The 15232-nt window shown below is 40.1% G+C and overlaps 1 protein-coding gene across 7 annotated transcripts in view; it reads right to left on the reverse strand.

The window, feature by feature from the left end:
* Window positions 1–13111, reverse strand: part of BCLAF1 (BCL2 associated transcription factor 1) — a 30600-nt gene extending 17489 nt beyond the window's left edge. For 3 of the 7 annotated variants that reach the window (XR_003999604.1, XM_030556382.1, XM_030556379.1), the window contains exons 1-4: window positions 12551–12709; window positions 6759–6828; window positions 2397–2519; window positions 874–1779 (exon numbers count right to left, since the gene is read on the reverse strand). Coding sequence is in view for 6 of the 7 variants with exons in the window: in XM_030556382.1 (XP_030412242.1) it covers window positions 874–1779; window positions 2397–2500 (1010 nt within the window). In the remaining variant the exon portion in view is untranslated. Of the gene's footprint in view, window positions 1–873; window positions 1780–2396; window positions 2520–6758; window positions 6829–12550; window positions 12716–13087 lie in introns of those variants that run through there. The other 4 variants (XM_030556381.1, XM_030556383.1, XM_030556385.1 and 1 more) reach the window with 4 other exon arrangements.
* Between the last annotated feature and the right edge of the window lie 2121 nt (window positions 13112–15232).

Below are 15232 nucleotides of genomic sequence, written 5' to 3' on the forward strand. Positions count from 1 at the left end.
TTGGACTAGATGACCTCCTGAGGTCCCTACCAACTTTGATATTCTATGAACATTTGATAATCAAAATCAAAAAATCTCAGATGTCAACTTTATAAATATATTCCTAAGCACCTGATGTCAGCTGGAAAATATGTAAATACACTATGTTTTAATGTAGTCCAGGGGTTCTCACACTTTTGTACTGGTGACCCCTTTCACACAGCAATCCTCTGAGTGCAACCCCCCCTTATACATTAAAAACACTTTTTTATAGATTTAACACCATTATAAATGCTGGAGACCAAGCAGGGTTTGGGGTGGAGGCTGACAGCTCGCGACCCGCCATGTAATAACTTCGTGACCCCCGAGGGGTCCCGACCCCCAGTTTGAGAACCTCTGATGTAGTCCTTCCTCCATGTAGACATAGTTAAGTTCAACAAACCAGTCCAAGACCTGGACTCTTCATAACTCATACAGACTTAAAACCATTTTCTGGGAGGAGGAGAAGAGAGGACGGTTTCGTTCTATGCGATACGAAAGGTCAGCCTGAACAGAATTTTCTTTTTAGCAAATAAAAATCAGAAGACACCTGGCATACATTACACCCTTCCCATTTACTTTTTAATTATGAAGCCATTATAGATACTACTAGTGAACAGAACATATAAAAATACACTGTAAAGGAAAGGGACAAGGATACAGCTAAGCCAAGAACGTATAAATATAATAAAAGGGAAAGCTCTTCATGTGTTAAGCTAAGCATAACTAGACCGAAATTGGTAAGCAGTCATGGCTGTTTCATGCAGCAGTCCAGGAGGCTTAATCATAAATTAAACGAAGACGGAGCACGGACAGTTTAAGATTCAACATGACTTTTACAGATATAGTTCTTACCTTTTTAGAAACTTTCCACCCTTTGCAGTTTCCTGTTCCCCAGCTTCAGGATAAAATGAGCGCATTCGAGCCTCCTCACGTGGAGCACTCTGTGAAGGAATTGTCTTTCCAGGGCTTCTCCTTGAAGGGATTTGATGCAATGGGCTATTCTGAGAAGGACTGTAGCGACTGGAACCATTTCCAAGGGAACCAGAGCCAGACCTCTCGGGGCTATGTTGAATGGAATGTGAATGTTGAGGTGTGTTTTTAGCTGACTGCACTGTGCTGAGCAAAGGGGCATCAGAGCAAGATGAACTCTGACTGGGCGGGGAGGCAATAGAAGGACTATGGGGTGATCTTGGACTGTTATCATATGCTGAAAGGCCAGGCCAAATGTCACCAGAAGCTGCTGATGATTTGTTAAAGTCATCAAGAGACTCAGATGGGTCATGTTCAAATGTATCTTTCTGTTCATCCTGTGATTTACTTTTTAAAGGGCTATCTTGCAGAGGAGCTCCCTCAGTTTTCTTAGCCTGCTTTTCCAGAGACCCACGTCTTTTGGAAGAGACAGGCGATTTGCTGTATGGGGATGAAGAACGAGATGAAGAGGACCTTGGAGACCTGGAAGATCTGTAAGATCGACGAGATCTGCTCCTGGACCTCTGGGAAGACACAGACCTTCGCTTTGGACTTCTGGAACGTGAACGACCCCGCCTAGGGCTTCGGGAGTGTCTTCGATTCCAGACAGGTCTGTAACCTCCACGATGATATCTACCACCTCCTCCTTGATAATACCCTCTACCTCTTCCTCTGTAACCATAAGGGCGTCTCATTCCTCTATTATTTCTGTAATCTCTGCGATAATCTCTAGAATAAACACGATCCCTACTGCGAGATCGTGAATATGTCCTGGACCGAGACCTAGAACTAAAGTTAAAAAAAAAAGTTAGAACATGACAATTCAAAAATCCTTTAAGATAAATAACTATACTAAAACCCTGATGTCAAATGCAATTTGTCAGTAATACACTAAAAGTCCATGAGAAATTAACTTTATAATTCATCTTTATTGATTATGTTCTGTGTAATCTGTTAAATAAAAAGACCAGCAGTTTGATGCTGCAAATTAAGTCAGTGCTATACGTTATTTGTTATTTGAAAAGCTGTATGTGAGAGAGAGAGAGAGACAAGCCATTAGGAAAGGGACCACACAAATGAAATATCATGTAAAGAGAGAAAAAAAAAAAAAAGAGTCAGGAAGTATAATTAGCATTCTTGTTCTACACCTGGAAGAAGTTTAAGGGTAATATAAATTAGGCAGTATACGATTAAACCAACAGTACTAACATCCAGTTCATCTAAGATGAATTAAAACTAAGATAAACTCAAATAAGATGAACTAAGGTCAAATAAGATGAACTAAGGTCACCTTTGTTGAAGAACACATGTAAGTGGAGAAGATATTAAAGAAAAGAGCAACTAAATAACACAATATTAAATCAAATTAGCCCAAAGAACTGTAAATTAAAGTACTATCAATTTACCTGTATCTCTTTTTTCTAGAATGTGATCTGGACCTCGACCTAGAAGTGGACTGAGATCTGGACTTTGATCTTGAAGAATGAGATCTAGAATTAGATCTACCCATTTTCTTCAGTGGATTACTTCTAACCGTAAGAAAGAACAGTGAAAAAAAGTGTGTTGTTCAAGCTAAGTGGACTCAAACATATTGCATACTTTAAAAAGCTTCCATAACAGAACTTTCATGCCACATTAGAATTTTTTTAAAGTTACAAGGGGAGTGAACATAAGGCTATCATGGTTCCATTATAAATAAATAACTGCTAGTAAGTGGCTCAACATTCACGATAATTTCATGATTTAAACAGAGGCTGATGAGTTTTCTTTGTAATTTGCAGAAAAACACCCACTTGCCATTCTGAAATAAATCCAAAGCAACAAAACAATTGTGTATAGAACTAGACAAAACACAAACTTGCAAAAGCCAGAACTTTAGTGATAACTCCAAAAAAAGCCAAAGGAAAAACATATAGATTTCATATAGGCCAGATTAGTGAATCTTACTGTTATATCATGAATCAGGCTCTTAGTAGACAGAGAGAAATATTTTCTTCTAGTACACCTGGGTGTACTAGTCAAAAAAATTTTAACTACATAAAATTAAATACCATTTTAGCACTTTGGGGAAGAAAAATATTACATCCAAGACTGACTGGACCATCCTGATTCTTTAAGTTACTGATGCTTAAAAAATAAAAGACTTATCCATTTTATAATTATAAAATGAAGTCCTGCCAGTACAGATACAGCACGGCAATGCAAACTTTCCCAGACTGTTCTGCATCTGTCCCTCAACTAGGAGCAGCAGCAGAGTGAAAACTGGAGATTCTTCTTTGCATACACTATTCAGACATGCATTCCTCCCATGTGATCTCCTACACTTTGCAGAACTTTGTACAATCTTGTGCTTTGCTAACCATCTCAACAGTTTATAATGGACTTAAGATCCATGACAGAGATAGGCTGTCAAGCCACTACCCCAGATCTCTGTCCTAACTATTTGGATGGAAGAGCTTTTGTGGGGAGGGCGGGAGAGAGACCAGGATGACAAAGAAATCCCCCCTCAGCAAGAACTCAATGATTTAATAGGGAAGGGGAGGTTTTCTGTCAACATGTTTTTCTAACTTTGGACAAGTGAGATGCAGTAGCATCTTGGAAGGTGTTTTGTACCTGCAATCAGGCACTGAATGTAAACCATAGGCCAATTTAAAGCAATTTTGACAATTTCCCTTTCATCTCACTTTTAAACAAGTTATCTTCATCCTGAGCAATTCAAATTCTCGATGTGAAAATTTTAAAAATTCAGAAGTGTGAAATCAGATTAAAGATATTTTTTTTAAACTCTATTCACTGCTGAATGGAAACCATAATATATATGGGAGAAGTAGCACTAAAGAAAAACTACCTTCTTTCTTCAGTTCATAGTATAAGTCTGAGCTACTTCGAAGGCTTCAAACACAGATGACAATTTGCACCAAAGCTGCCAATTTAAGTAAAATATCTTTTACTTTTTTATCTATACAATATGTGCCTTTAAAAAATATTACTGAGTGCTGGAAGCACAAAAGCAGCTACACATACAAAACTTGCAGCTCTCTCCAGAACTGAACAACCTGATATATATATATATATTTTTTTTTAAGGATCAGCACATGAAGAAACATCCAGCATTTTGTTTAAGAAAGACAGTAATTTTGAGCTGTGTGTATTACCCTTCATTCACATGAACTAAAGCTACATAGCCTCAATCCCATTTCTTCCAATCAAAGATTTTTTTTTTCATTTTTTTTAAATTTTCTTACAAATTAATATGAAAATTGTTATAGGCTTTAAGTTGCTTAAGAGGACAGCAACTAACTGAATAAAGATACCTGGGGTATAATTCAACACTTTGCAACTGATCTTTAGCCGCCTAAACGGACAATCCTGGCTAGATATAATCTCAAAGAAACATCAGCCATGGGGGGGAAAAAAACCACAGAACTTAGTTCTTTCCTGTTTAGAGTTTCAATCTTCCCTATGTTCTGTTAAAAACAGAATAATTTTGTTTCAATATCATTTTCCTTTGAAAATAACTCAACCTGAATTGTATTCATTTGAGAGAAAGAGTCAGCTGACTGCTGACTTGAATTGAAACTCCTGGCAAATAGTTTGGAGCTTCTTGTTTTATGTGCCTCAGAGTCCAAAATCAGCAGTGCTATACCATGATTTAAAATAAATTAAAGCAAAAGGATAAAATGTATTGATACTAACACTTTATATGATCCTTTTGTAAAAGCCTAAAGCTAACCTTTATCTATTATTGGCAATACAAGCGCAATAAAACAAGGATGTTCTGTCATGCAGCTATGTATATTTTTCAGATGTTGGAGTCAATCACACACATGCACATTATATTTATATATAAAACAAAAACTTTGTTAACTTTAAGTTAAAGTTGCTACTGTGCATAGACACCCTCCTCGCTCTCCACAAGGATCTATACCAATTAAAGAAACCTAAGCACATAACAATAAAAAAAGTGAACTGTTATAAGTAGGTATATATATAACACTCAGTTTATGCAATCTCTTAAATTTCACTGAGACATTTTACACATGTATATTTAAAAGATTATGAACTGTAAGCATATTTAATTGTATATGTACCTTAACATTTAATTTTCTACTCTAATGCTCTGTGTGTGTGTATATACACATACATATATCAGCAACCTTAAAGTTAACAGCTTGTTGTTAGTTAACAGAAAAACCAAAAACATGGTCAGTGTAGAGCTTAGGATCGACAGGGATCCTGATTTCCACTTCCTTACACTGCACTGCAGAGCTCTGGAACTTTAGGTTTATTCAAGTCTGCAGCGCCCCCTGCCTTGCACTGCTCTGAAGAGAGTAGGCATAATCCACAGGGTATTCCATTTCTATTCTATTTCTCCTGGCCCAGCATACACTTTATGCAATGCAAGCTCTTAATATTTAAAAATTGGCATGTAACACTATGTAAGTTTGAAGTTTTCCAATGAAATGTGTTGTTTAAGCTAAGTGGACTCAAACATATTGCATACTTTAAAAAGCTTCCATAACAGAACTTTCATGCCACATTAGAATTTTTTTAAAGTTACAAAGGGAATGAACATAAGGCTACCATGGTTCCATTATAAATAAATAACTGCTAGTAAGTGGCTCGACATTCAGGATAACTTCATGATTTAAACAGAGGTTGATGAGTTTTCTTTGTAATTTGCAGAAAAACACCCACTTGCCATTCTGAAATAAATCCAAAGCATCAAAACAATTGTGTATAGAACTAGACAAAACACAAACTTGCAAAAGCCAGAACTTTAGTCTTAACTCCAAAAAGGCAGTCCTGTAATGCTTGAGCTTCAGGGAAATTTGTTTACCCAGATGAAATGTAGGTCCCATATGTTCTCTCTAAGCTACTGCCAGCGATCTATGATTAAACTACTCATACGTCAGCCTGGTCTACACTTAAAAATTACATCGACCTAGATGCATCACTAAAGTCTGTGAAAAATTTCACACTCTGTGCAACGTAGTTAGGACGACCTATCATCCACTGTAGATGCAGCAAGGGCAAGACAATTCTTCCTTTGACCTAGCTACTACCTCTTGGAGAGGTGGTTTCACTACATCAATTAAAAAAAACCTTTTGTCAATGTAGGAAGTGTCTACAGTGCAGCAGCATAGCTGCAGTATGGCAGCTATGCCACTGTAGCACTTGTAGCCGTACTCTAACATTTATTTTTTTTTAAATCAAACTGCTTAATTGCAACCAATTTTCTTCAACACTACAGTTAAATCTCACTGAAAATTCTTCCACAGGCTATGTGGAAAGTTACACAGTATTACATTTTATGACCAGATTTACTAATTTTCTTCAAAGTTAATAGAAAAAATTCTTATTTTTCTGGTAAGCCTGGCAATTTTCAAGTCAAATCAATTTTTCCAACAGGACTAATAAGAGAGATTAAAAATAGAATTCTAACAGAACCTGATTATTTCCATTTTAAGGATGCAATCTGTTCATAAATTTTCACTGTGACTATTTAGCATTACTGATTATACATTTACAAACTACATTCTAGGGGTAGGCATATTCTCAACTGCACATCACATACACAGAACATTTTACTAGATGCAAAATATACTGAATACTGAACTTTTTTAGAAGTAAACATTTTACCCATACATTCACAAATACTGTAGTCTCTGGAGGATGAAACCATTCACTGTACATGTTTTAAATAGCAGGTTCAGATAAGACTAGAAATACAAAAGTAACAGAAATAAACCAAGTGTTAATCTTACCTTAGGCCTCTAGATGTTAATCAATGAAGTGATTTTAAAATTCTCAAAATGTGCTCAGAAATATTAATTCCTGTAAAACATTAAAATTATTTTGAATGATATGCATATTCAGTTTCCTAAAAAGGCTTATGTGGATGAGGCACAATTTTGTTCAGAAAGGTTTGTTTAACATAATGTGTGTTCAAAAATATCACTGAGGAAAACGCTATGTAGACAGGGTCTAATCGGAATCCTCTTTTTAAATGACATCAATGAAAACTTATAAGGAGGTCTCTATGCAACACTTAATAAGGCTATTGGCCATATATGGATACATTAGATATGTATGCTTGAAGAAATGTCCAAAAACATGTACAGACATTTAAATCCCTAATATTTTCTCCTAAAGTTTTCTTTTACAGTCTTATGGGAGCATAAAAGATATGGACAGTAATTAATCTGCAACCCACCATGTTTCATTATAAGGAATTTTGTTCTTTTACACAGAAGGAATCAGAATGTCAAAGAGCATATTAGGAAAACATTGCACCAGAATTCAGCATTCCATGATCAGTATGAAGAGTCCAGCACAGAAAAGTTCTACACAAAGATCTGGGTTCGTACAAACAGAATCAATTTTAGTTAGTATCTGGTATGTCAGAGTAAATGAACTTGGTCTCAATTTGGTTATTTTTACAGCCCACAGCACCAAGGTATCTGAGCACCTCACAGCCATATGTAAATTCAGAGCTCACTATTACCTCCACTGAACTAAATAGGAATTTTTCCACAGGTCTTGAATGTTAAGTAGGATTGATGCATAAATGCTTCTGCATCCCAACATTATTTAACAATTTGGAAAAAAAGGCACTCAAATAAAAGTGTCCACATATGGACCTATTCAGGTATAACTACTTTTGGAAAACAGCTATACACGTCTCGCAAAAGTCAGATTCCGACTAACTCTATGTGTAAGCAAGCTTTTAGAAGAGTAACATGTTTCTAACTTTCACAAATGTCTAACTTCTTTGGAAAATTGCAAGTATAAAATGCTTGGTTTTATAAGATAAAACTAAATCCCCACAGCCTATATTTAGGGACCCTCCGTCTCTGTGAATCACTCCACCGCCTCACTCCATTTACCTGCAGCTCTCCCAAACAGCAGCAGAATGAAACAGAAGACTGTCAATTTCAAACACCTGCTCAAACAATTTTGAATTGTAGCAGCAAACAGAGCAGTTTAAGTTTCATGATATTGTTGCTGGCTTGGTTTAGTTTCATAATATTGTTACCATAAGCAGAGGCAAACATCCTCAGAACTGTACATGCAAGAAACAATTTTGCAAGAGAAAATATCTTAATTTTTAACACTTGGCGAAAATGGATAGTCCATCATTCACCAAGGAAAGATAACCAAATAGATTTTTTCAGATCCCTTTTTTAAGATGAGACCAAATGAGGGGTTAGGAAGAAAAATTTCCACACAGCATAATAGGAGTAACCTTGAGGTCTCCAGCTCCACACCGAGAGTGAATCATCCAGCAGAATCAAGCGGATGCACCTCAGATGATCAGTTTTCAGCAAGTGGAAGCAACAAGGGATCTTGGGAGCTGGGTCATTCCCACTATCATTGGCACCTTCTATGTTTAAAAGATCTGTGAACATGGAAAAGGATGAGCAGAAATGGTTCTCACCCCACCTGCCCAACTCTGGTTGAGTATTCATTTCACAGGCCTTTTCTACACTACTGAAGCTAACTTTTTTCATATGCTTCAGTCAGGATAGTTGTTACCAAGGCAAACAGAACATAACTTTGTCACCATTTTAAAGACACTTCTATATTGCATAGAAGTTTTTAAAAAGACATTTAGGAAAGTTATGCCTATCTACTTTGACAGAAAAACTGTTACCAGAAACAACTGAAACACCCTCCTCCTCTCCACCATTTAAAGAATGAGCAATTTCAGCAATGTAGTAAGGACCCTGGCCCTTGGCTAATTGTTATTTTAAATGGTCCCAAGGAGATTTTGAAGTTAAAATCTTATTTACATTAATTAGATGGCATGTGTAGGGATAATTCACATATTGTTGTTTGCAGTGTTGTTGTAGCTACGTTGGTCCCAGGATATCAGAGAGGAAAGATGGGTGAGGTACTCTCTTTTTTATTGGAGCAACTTCTGTTACGACAAAGCCAATCTTTTTCATCAACAGAAGTCAGTCCAATAAGAGATATTACCTTACGTACCTTACATTACGTACCAATTCCCATTTTTCATTAATGTTAGTCTACAAAAATGCACGTGTTTTCCTTTTTAAGGTTGTATCTTTGAAAGCCAAGTATTTAATGAGCTTGCATTTATGTACAAAACAGCAAAGTTTACTATAGAGAACACTCCCCAAAAAAGTCCACTTTTCCTCACGACATGATTTTTCAATGGCATTACATATGGTTTCACGAAGACTACTGTTTTACAACATCTATTCAGTATCTGTACCCTATAAATGTAAGAGAAAACACCCACTTTTTCCTCCTCTTCTACCATGGCATATATGCTTAAAAACAAACTGGAATCCATTTAAATAATCTATATAATGGTGAAATGCTCGTTACAATAAACAAATTATATGTAACAATTGCACAAATTTCTATAAATATATAATGACACTAAGTTTGTCCAAGATAGCTTGGGAATGTGTGTGGAAGAGACGGGGAAGTTAGTTATTTGACTTGCTGTGCAGATACAAAGTTTAAAATAGGTTTTCTGTTTTCACTATGATATATGAAATTAAGCACACTCATTTGTTGCTTTTGGACACAATAAATTGTTTGGAGATGGTGCATTTGCTACTTTCTCAATGGACAGAATTTATACTTTAGGGGTTCTAAAACTGGGAGTCACAACCCCTCAGGGGGTTGTGAGATTATTCCATGGGGGTCACAAGCTGTCAGCCTCCACCCCCAAACTCTGCTTTCCCTCCAGCATTTATAACAGTGTTAAATATTTTTAAATGTGTTTTTAATTTATAAAGGAGGTCGCATTCAGAGGCTTGCTGTGCAAAAAGGGTCACCAATACAAAAGTTTGAGAACCACTGTACCTCAATTTGCAACTGTGTGTATATTTTCAGATTCTTCAACATTGTGAGATAGCTCTGAAAATATGTGTGTATGCAAGAACAATCTGAATGTTAATACTCCTGGGGGAATGCTGTGCCACTACGTATGTGCAGAATTCACGTCCCTGCAGATTTTTTTCTCCACAGAAAATACATTGTCAGAGAGGAACTGCAATTATGCCTTTTGCCACCAGGGGCTGCTGTGGCACCAGAACAGAAGGTGGCTGGCTCACTCACATAACAGTCAGCAGACCCTAGGGAGAGAGCAGAAGCTGCTTTTTTCACAGCAACATGCCTGCAGGGCCAGGTATGGGGCAATGGATAAAGCAGGGAGGTCACACACACTGGAATTCAGAAGGGTTAGTGGGGGGAACAGACTGGAGTAGGGGCTGAAAGGGAGTGGGAGTGCGGGCCACATGAGAAGGGGGGGGATGGCGGGAGAGCTGAGTGGGGATGCAAGGACACAGGGAGGCAGTGATTGGGGACAGAGGTACAGGGACCCATGGGGGTGAGGCAGATGTGCCTGACTGAATGGGAGAGACTAGGGGTCAGCTGGGGTCTGCATGGGGGAGGCTCCCCAACAATCCTCCTTCCCCCACCCCAAAAAACCAACTGTTCCATACTTCTCCCATCCACACCCAACACTCCAGTCTCTCAGCCAGGCTCCTTCCCAGCAATTACTTCCATCTCTCTCAGCTCCTCTTATCTGACTCCCCCCCAACCTTCTGCACTGCTTCTGAGGGGTGTGCAAAATGTTTCTGAATAATAATTCATTTAAACTACAATACAAAGTTGTGTGTTAATATGCCTAGAAAGGAATCTTGTTGTCAAGATTTCCTGCATCTTTTTTGTTGACTGTATTGTTACAGATGTACTTGTTGACAGGTATTTTGAAATATATTACCAAAATAATTGAAACTGGAGTGTTTATAAGGTCATTTTGACAAATAAAATATGTAGAATTTTTAAATATCGTATGCAGAATTTTCAATTTTTTGGTGCAGAATTCCCCTGGGAGTAAAATGAAAATGATTGTCTCTGCTATACAGACAAAACATGTCCATCTAAGAAATACTGTGATATGGAAATTAAAGTGAGACAGTGAAATAGTGAAACTGATTTTCTCCTGAACTGTTTGATTTGAATCATTATTTCCCTAGAGAGAAATGAGAGGATATTACAAAAATATTTGTACATTTAAGTTAATAGATGTCATGCTGGTAATAACATTTCTTTATTCTGCTAGTAATCAATATGCTACAGATATTATTACACACAAGTAGAAATATAAAGAGAAGCCTATGTTTATTTAATGTGCAATTAGGAGTCAACACCATAATGTTTTGAGGAATCCTGCCAGCACATAACTTAGATCCGATGGTAATGTAGGTATTTTAAACAGCAAATCTCAATAATCTCGAGCCGGTGCCAGTCTGGATTACTTTTTCAGAGCAATCATTATCATCCTCTTAGGACAGTGGTTTTCAACCTTTCTTCATGTGTAGACCCCTAAAAAATTTAAAATGGTGCTGAAGACCCCTTTGGAAATCTTAGGCTATTTGCAGATGCCTACCTGAAAACCACTGCTTAGAACATAAAAACAGCCACTTTATGCAGTGCCAAGGAAGTCTCTGTATCAGAGGGGTAGCCGTGTTAGTCTGGAACCGCAAAAAGCAGCAAAGAGTCCTGCGGCACCTTACAGACAAACATATTGGATGCATTGGATGAAGTGAGTATTCACCCAGGAAAGCTGATGCTCCAATATGTCTGTTAGTCTATAAGGTGCCACAGGACTCTCTGCTGCTTTTAAGGAAGTCTCTGTTTCATGCTCCTTCTATAGTGGAAGGTAACTACTCCTTTAAAGAAGGAAGAGTTGGGCTAAAAGTTTTACTTCTAAGTCTCTAATCGGCTATCAGAGCTATATAGACTTGACAAATGAGGCAGGTGCAGTAAGCAAAAAAGAACCTAATTCCTGCTCCATTAGAAGGAGGAATGGAAGGGAGTCGAGTGTTTACCGAGCGAACAAAGCCTAAGGACAGGACTGAAATCTCCCTTTTCAGCTTGGGCGCTTCCTGCACTTGGTGGCACCCGAGCCTAAGGGATCAGGTTCCCCTGGCTCAGGTCGCTCTTTCACAAAGCGCAGGAAACAGAAACATGCAGGTTTAAAATAGGAAAAACGGCCTATAAAAGGCGCCGAGCCGCATTGGCCGAGCGCGGAGCAGCGCAGGACCCGAAGCAGCCTCTGCCCGCGGCAGTGCCCGCCCCCGCAGGGCGCCCCCCGCCCGCTCACAGCTCTGCTCCCGCGGAACTGGGCACGGCTCCCTGGGCCGCTCCCAGCAGGCGCTGCCTGAGAGCACGGGGCCTGCCAGGCGATACGCCCCGTCCCCTGCGCTTCCCGCCGGGCCTGGCGCACGCCGCCGGCCCGCTGTTGGGGGGGAGGGCGGCCGCTCGCCAAAGGCACCGCAGCTCTAGGAGCCCGCGGCAGTCCCCGGCCGAACGCGCGCGCTCCCCGCGGAAGGGGGGCGGGGGGGGGCTGGCGCCCCCGTAGTTTCTTTTCCCCTCACCAGCGGCCTGGCCGCGCGAAGCAGAAACACAAACCCGCCGGACACTGAGCGGGGCCGCCAGCGCGTTGGCGGGACCGCGCGGCTCCCAGTTCCCTCCCTGCGGCCCGCGTAGCCGAGCCGCCCTCTGCCCTCACCTGGCGGGCGGTGCTCCCAGCTGCCCGCTCCCTTATCGCAGCTCGGCAGCCATTTCCCGTCGCCGTGAGGAAGAGACTGGGAGGGGAAAACCATAGAGAAGAGAGAGAGGAGGACTACGGCAGCGCGAGACTAGGCCACGTCACTTCCGCTCCGAGCTAGGTAAAGTCGCGCACTCATTAGCCGCCACCATGTTGGTCTCGGGCTTCGGGGGGGGGTGCCGGTTCTCTGCCCACAGTAAAGATGGTGGCGACTGCGTCCAGGTTAATCAGGTGACGGCAAACTCAGTCACATGACACCCGAGAGCCTGTGTTCGTGTCCTGAGACAGCGAGTGACCAGAAAGGGATGGGCCCGAGCCCCGCGAGCTGCGGCGACCCAGGGAACGGGCCGAGCTCCCTCCATAGCACCAGCTCCGCCCTCGGCAGCTCCTAACTGAGCGTAACCGCGGGGAAGGACTCCGGCTGCAGCATCCTGTCCCCGTCCCCCGTAGAGTGACCTGCAGGGGGAAGCGCCCCCTACACCTAGGAGAGTTAGTTACCTGCAGGGGGAAGCTGTGCAAAGGTGTTCTCGCTCTCTGTACAGCTGAGCTCAGCGAGGCCCTCTCTCCGATCCTATCAGTTTAACAGGAAGGAACGAGATCTCTTAACAGCAGCGCTTTACAGCAGTAGCTTTTGCAGCAGATGTTTTTGCATATGGTTTTGTTGCAATACATCAATATAATATATGAGAAGAAGGAACAGGAGGAAATTTATCTTAATGGTTCCATCGCTGCCTGTACAACAAAAATGTACTGTGAATGCTCATTGTGATACTTGAAATAGGTAGTGCATTCACATGTCACAAAGTTGAATACATAATAAATAAAATAACACTAATTTGGTGGGTTTTTACTTTCACCCATTACTTCTGACCTTTGATTCTTCTCTACAGGAAAAAGTTCTCTCAACCTTTTTTCTGCACTAACTCAAGACATTAAAAAGAATCTTCAGTCTTCTCTCTATGGCCTTCTTACAGGTTCTGTTTTATATAGATTCCATCATCATGGTCTCATCCAAGTTCTTGGTGCACAGAACAGTTGTTCAGATTGAAGGACTATTCTATTTCAGGAGTTCTCAAACTGGGGGCTGGGACCCCTCAGGGGGTTGTGTGGTTATTACATGGAGGGTTATGAGCTGTCAGCCTCCACCCCAAACTCTGCTTTGCCTCTAGCATGTATAATGGTGTTAAATATATTTTAAAGTGTTTTTAATTTATAAGGCGGTTGCACTCAGAGACTTGCTGTGTGAAAGGGGTCACCACACAAAAGTTTGAGAACCACTGTTCTGTGTGTTAGCTAAGCTCTTTTACATATTCACATTTCTAAAGTAGAAAGCGGAGTTTCTGGAGTCTATGATCAAGACCTTTCTGAGATCTAAGAGCAGTGTTGTCCTGGTATAGCATGGCATGCTGCATTGCAACATTATAATGTGATGATGTAGCCCCACTCCCAAAGATATTGCAGGGCGCAAAGGTTGAGTTTTTCTCATTTTATTAAAAGCAGCGAAGAATCCTGTGGCACCTTATAGACTAACAGATGTTTTGGAGCATGAGCTTTCATGGGTGAATACCCACTTCCTCACATGCATGTAGTGGAAATTTCCAGGGGCAGGTATATATATGCTAGCAAGCAAGCTAGAGATAACGAGGTCAGTTCAATCAGGGCAGATGAGGCCCTGTTCTAGCAGTTGAGGTGTGAAAGTACATTGCTCGGGGGTGTGGATTTTTCACACCCCTGAGTGATAGTTATACGACTATAGTTCTGTTATATAATATAATTATATTATATTATAACTATATAACTATAATCTAACACTACAGATTTACAGATAACTATCACTCAGGGGTATGAAAAATCCACACCCCCAAACAATGTACTTTCACACCTCAACTGCTAGAACAGGGCCTCATCCTCCCTGATTGAACTGACCTCGTTATCTCTAGCTTGCTAGCTAGCATATATATACCTGCCCCTGGAAATTTCCACTACATGCATGTGAGGAAGTGGGTATTCACCCACGAAAGCTCATGCTCCAAAACGTTTGTTAGTCTATAAGGTGCCACAGGATTCTTCGCTGCTTTTACAGATCTAGACTAACACGGCTACCCCTCTGATACTTGATCTTATTTTATTGATACCAGTGTAAAACTGGAGCAACTCCATTAAAATCAGTGGAGTTACTCCAAGTTTACTCCATCGTAACTGGTAGCAAAATTTGAATCTGAGCTGTGTAAGGTTTAGCTTTTCCTGAGACTAACCCTTCCAGCTATGTCATTTCACGTTATGATTGTGTTTAATCTCACAAACCAATTAGTATTAGGCTGTGTCAATCTATGGATTGGACAAATTACAGGGAAAGAAGTAAAGATGAATCAGTAGATGGCACTCTTTCATCTAAGTCAGCTCTCAGTGAATACCTTGTCCTGCTTCTAGTGGAGCTAGAGGAGCTTGTCTCTTTAATGTATATATAAACTGAAATAAATACAAATAAAGCCCTTCCCAACAGTGGTAATTTAAGAGTCGATGGCACTTTCACAGAATAGATATATTAGCCTTGTTATTCTGGTTGAGTTTGGGTAATTACATTCTACTTCTCTAAATCCCCCCTGCAGTCTCAATTGGATATATGCTTTTTAAAAAATTCCT

Source organism: Gopherus evgoodei, chromosome 3 (assembly GCF_007399415.2).
Source record: "Gopherus evgoodei ecotype Sinaloan lineage chromosome 3, rGopEvg1_v1.p, whole genome shotgun sequence".
Taxonomy (NCBI): domain Eukaryota; kingdom Metazoa; phylum Chordata; order Testudines; family Testudinidae; genus Gopherus; species Gopherus evgoodei.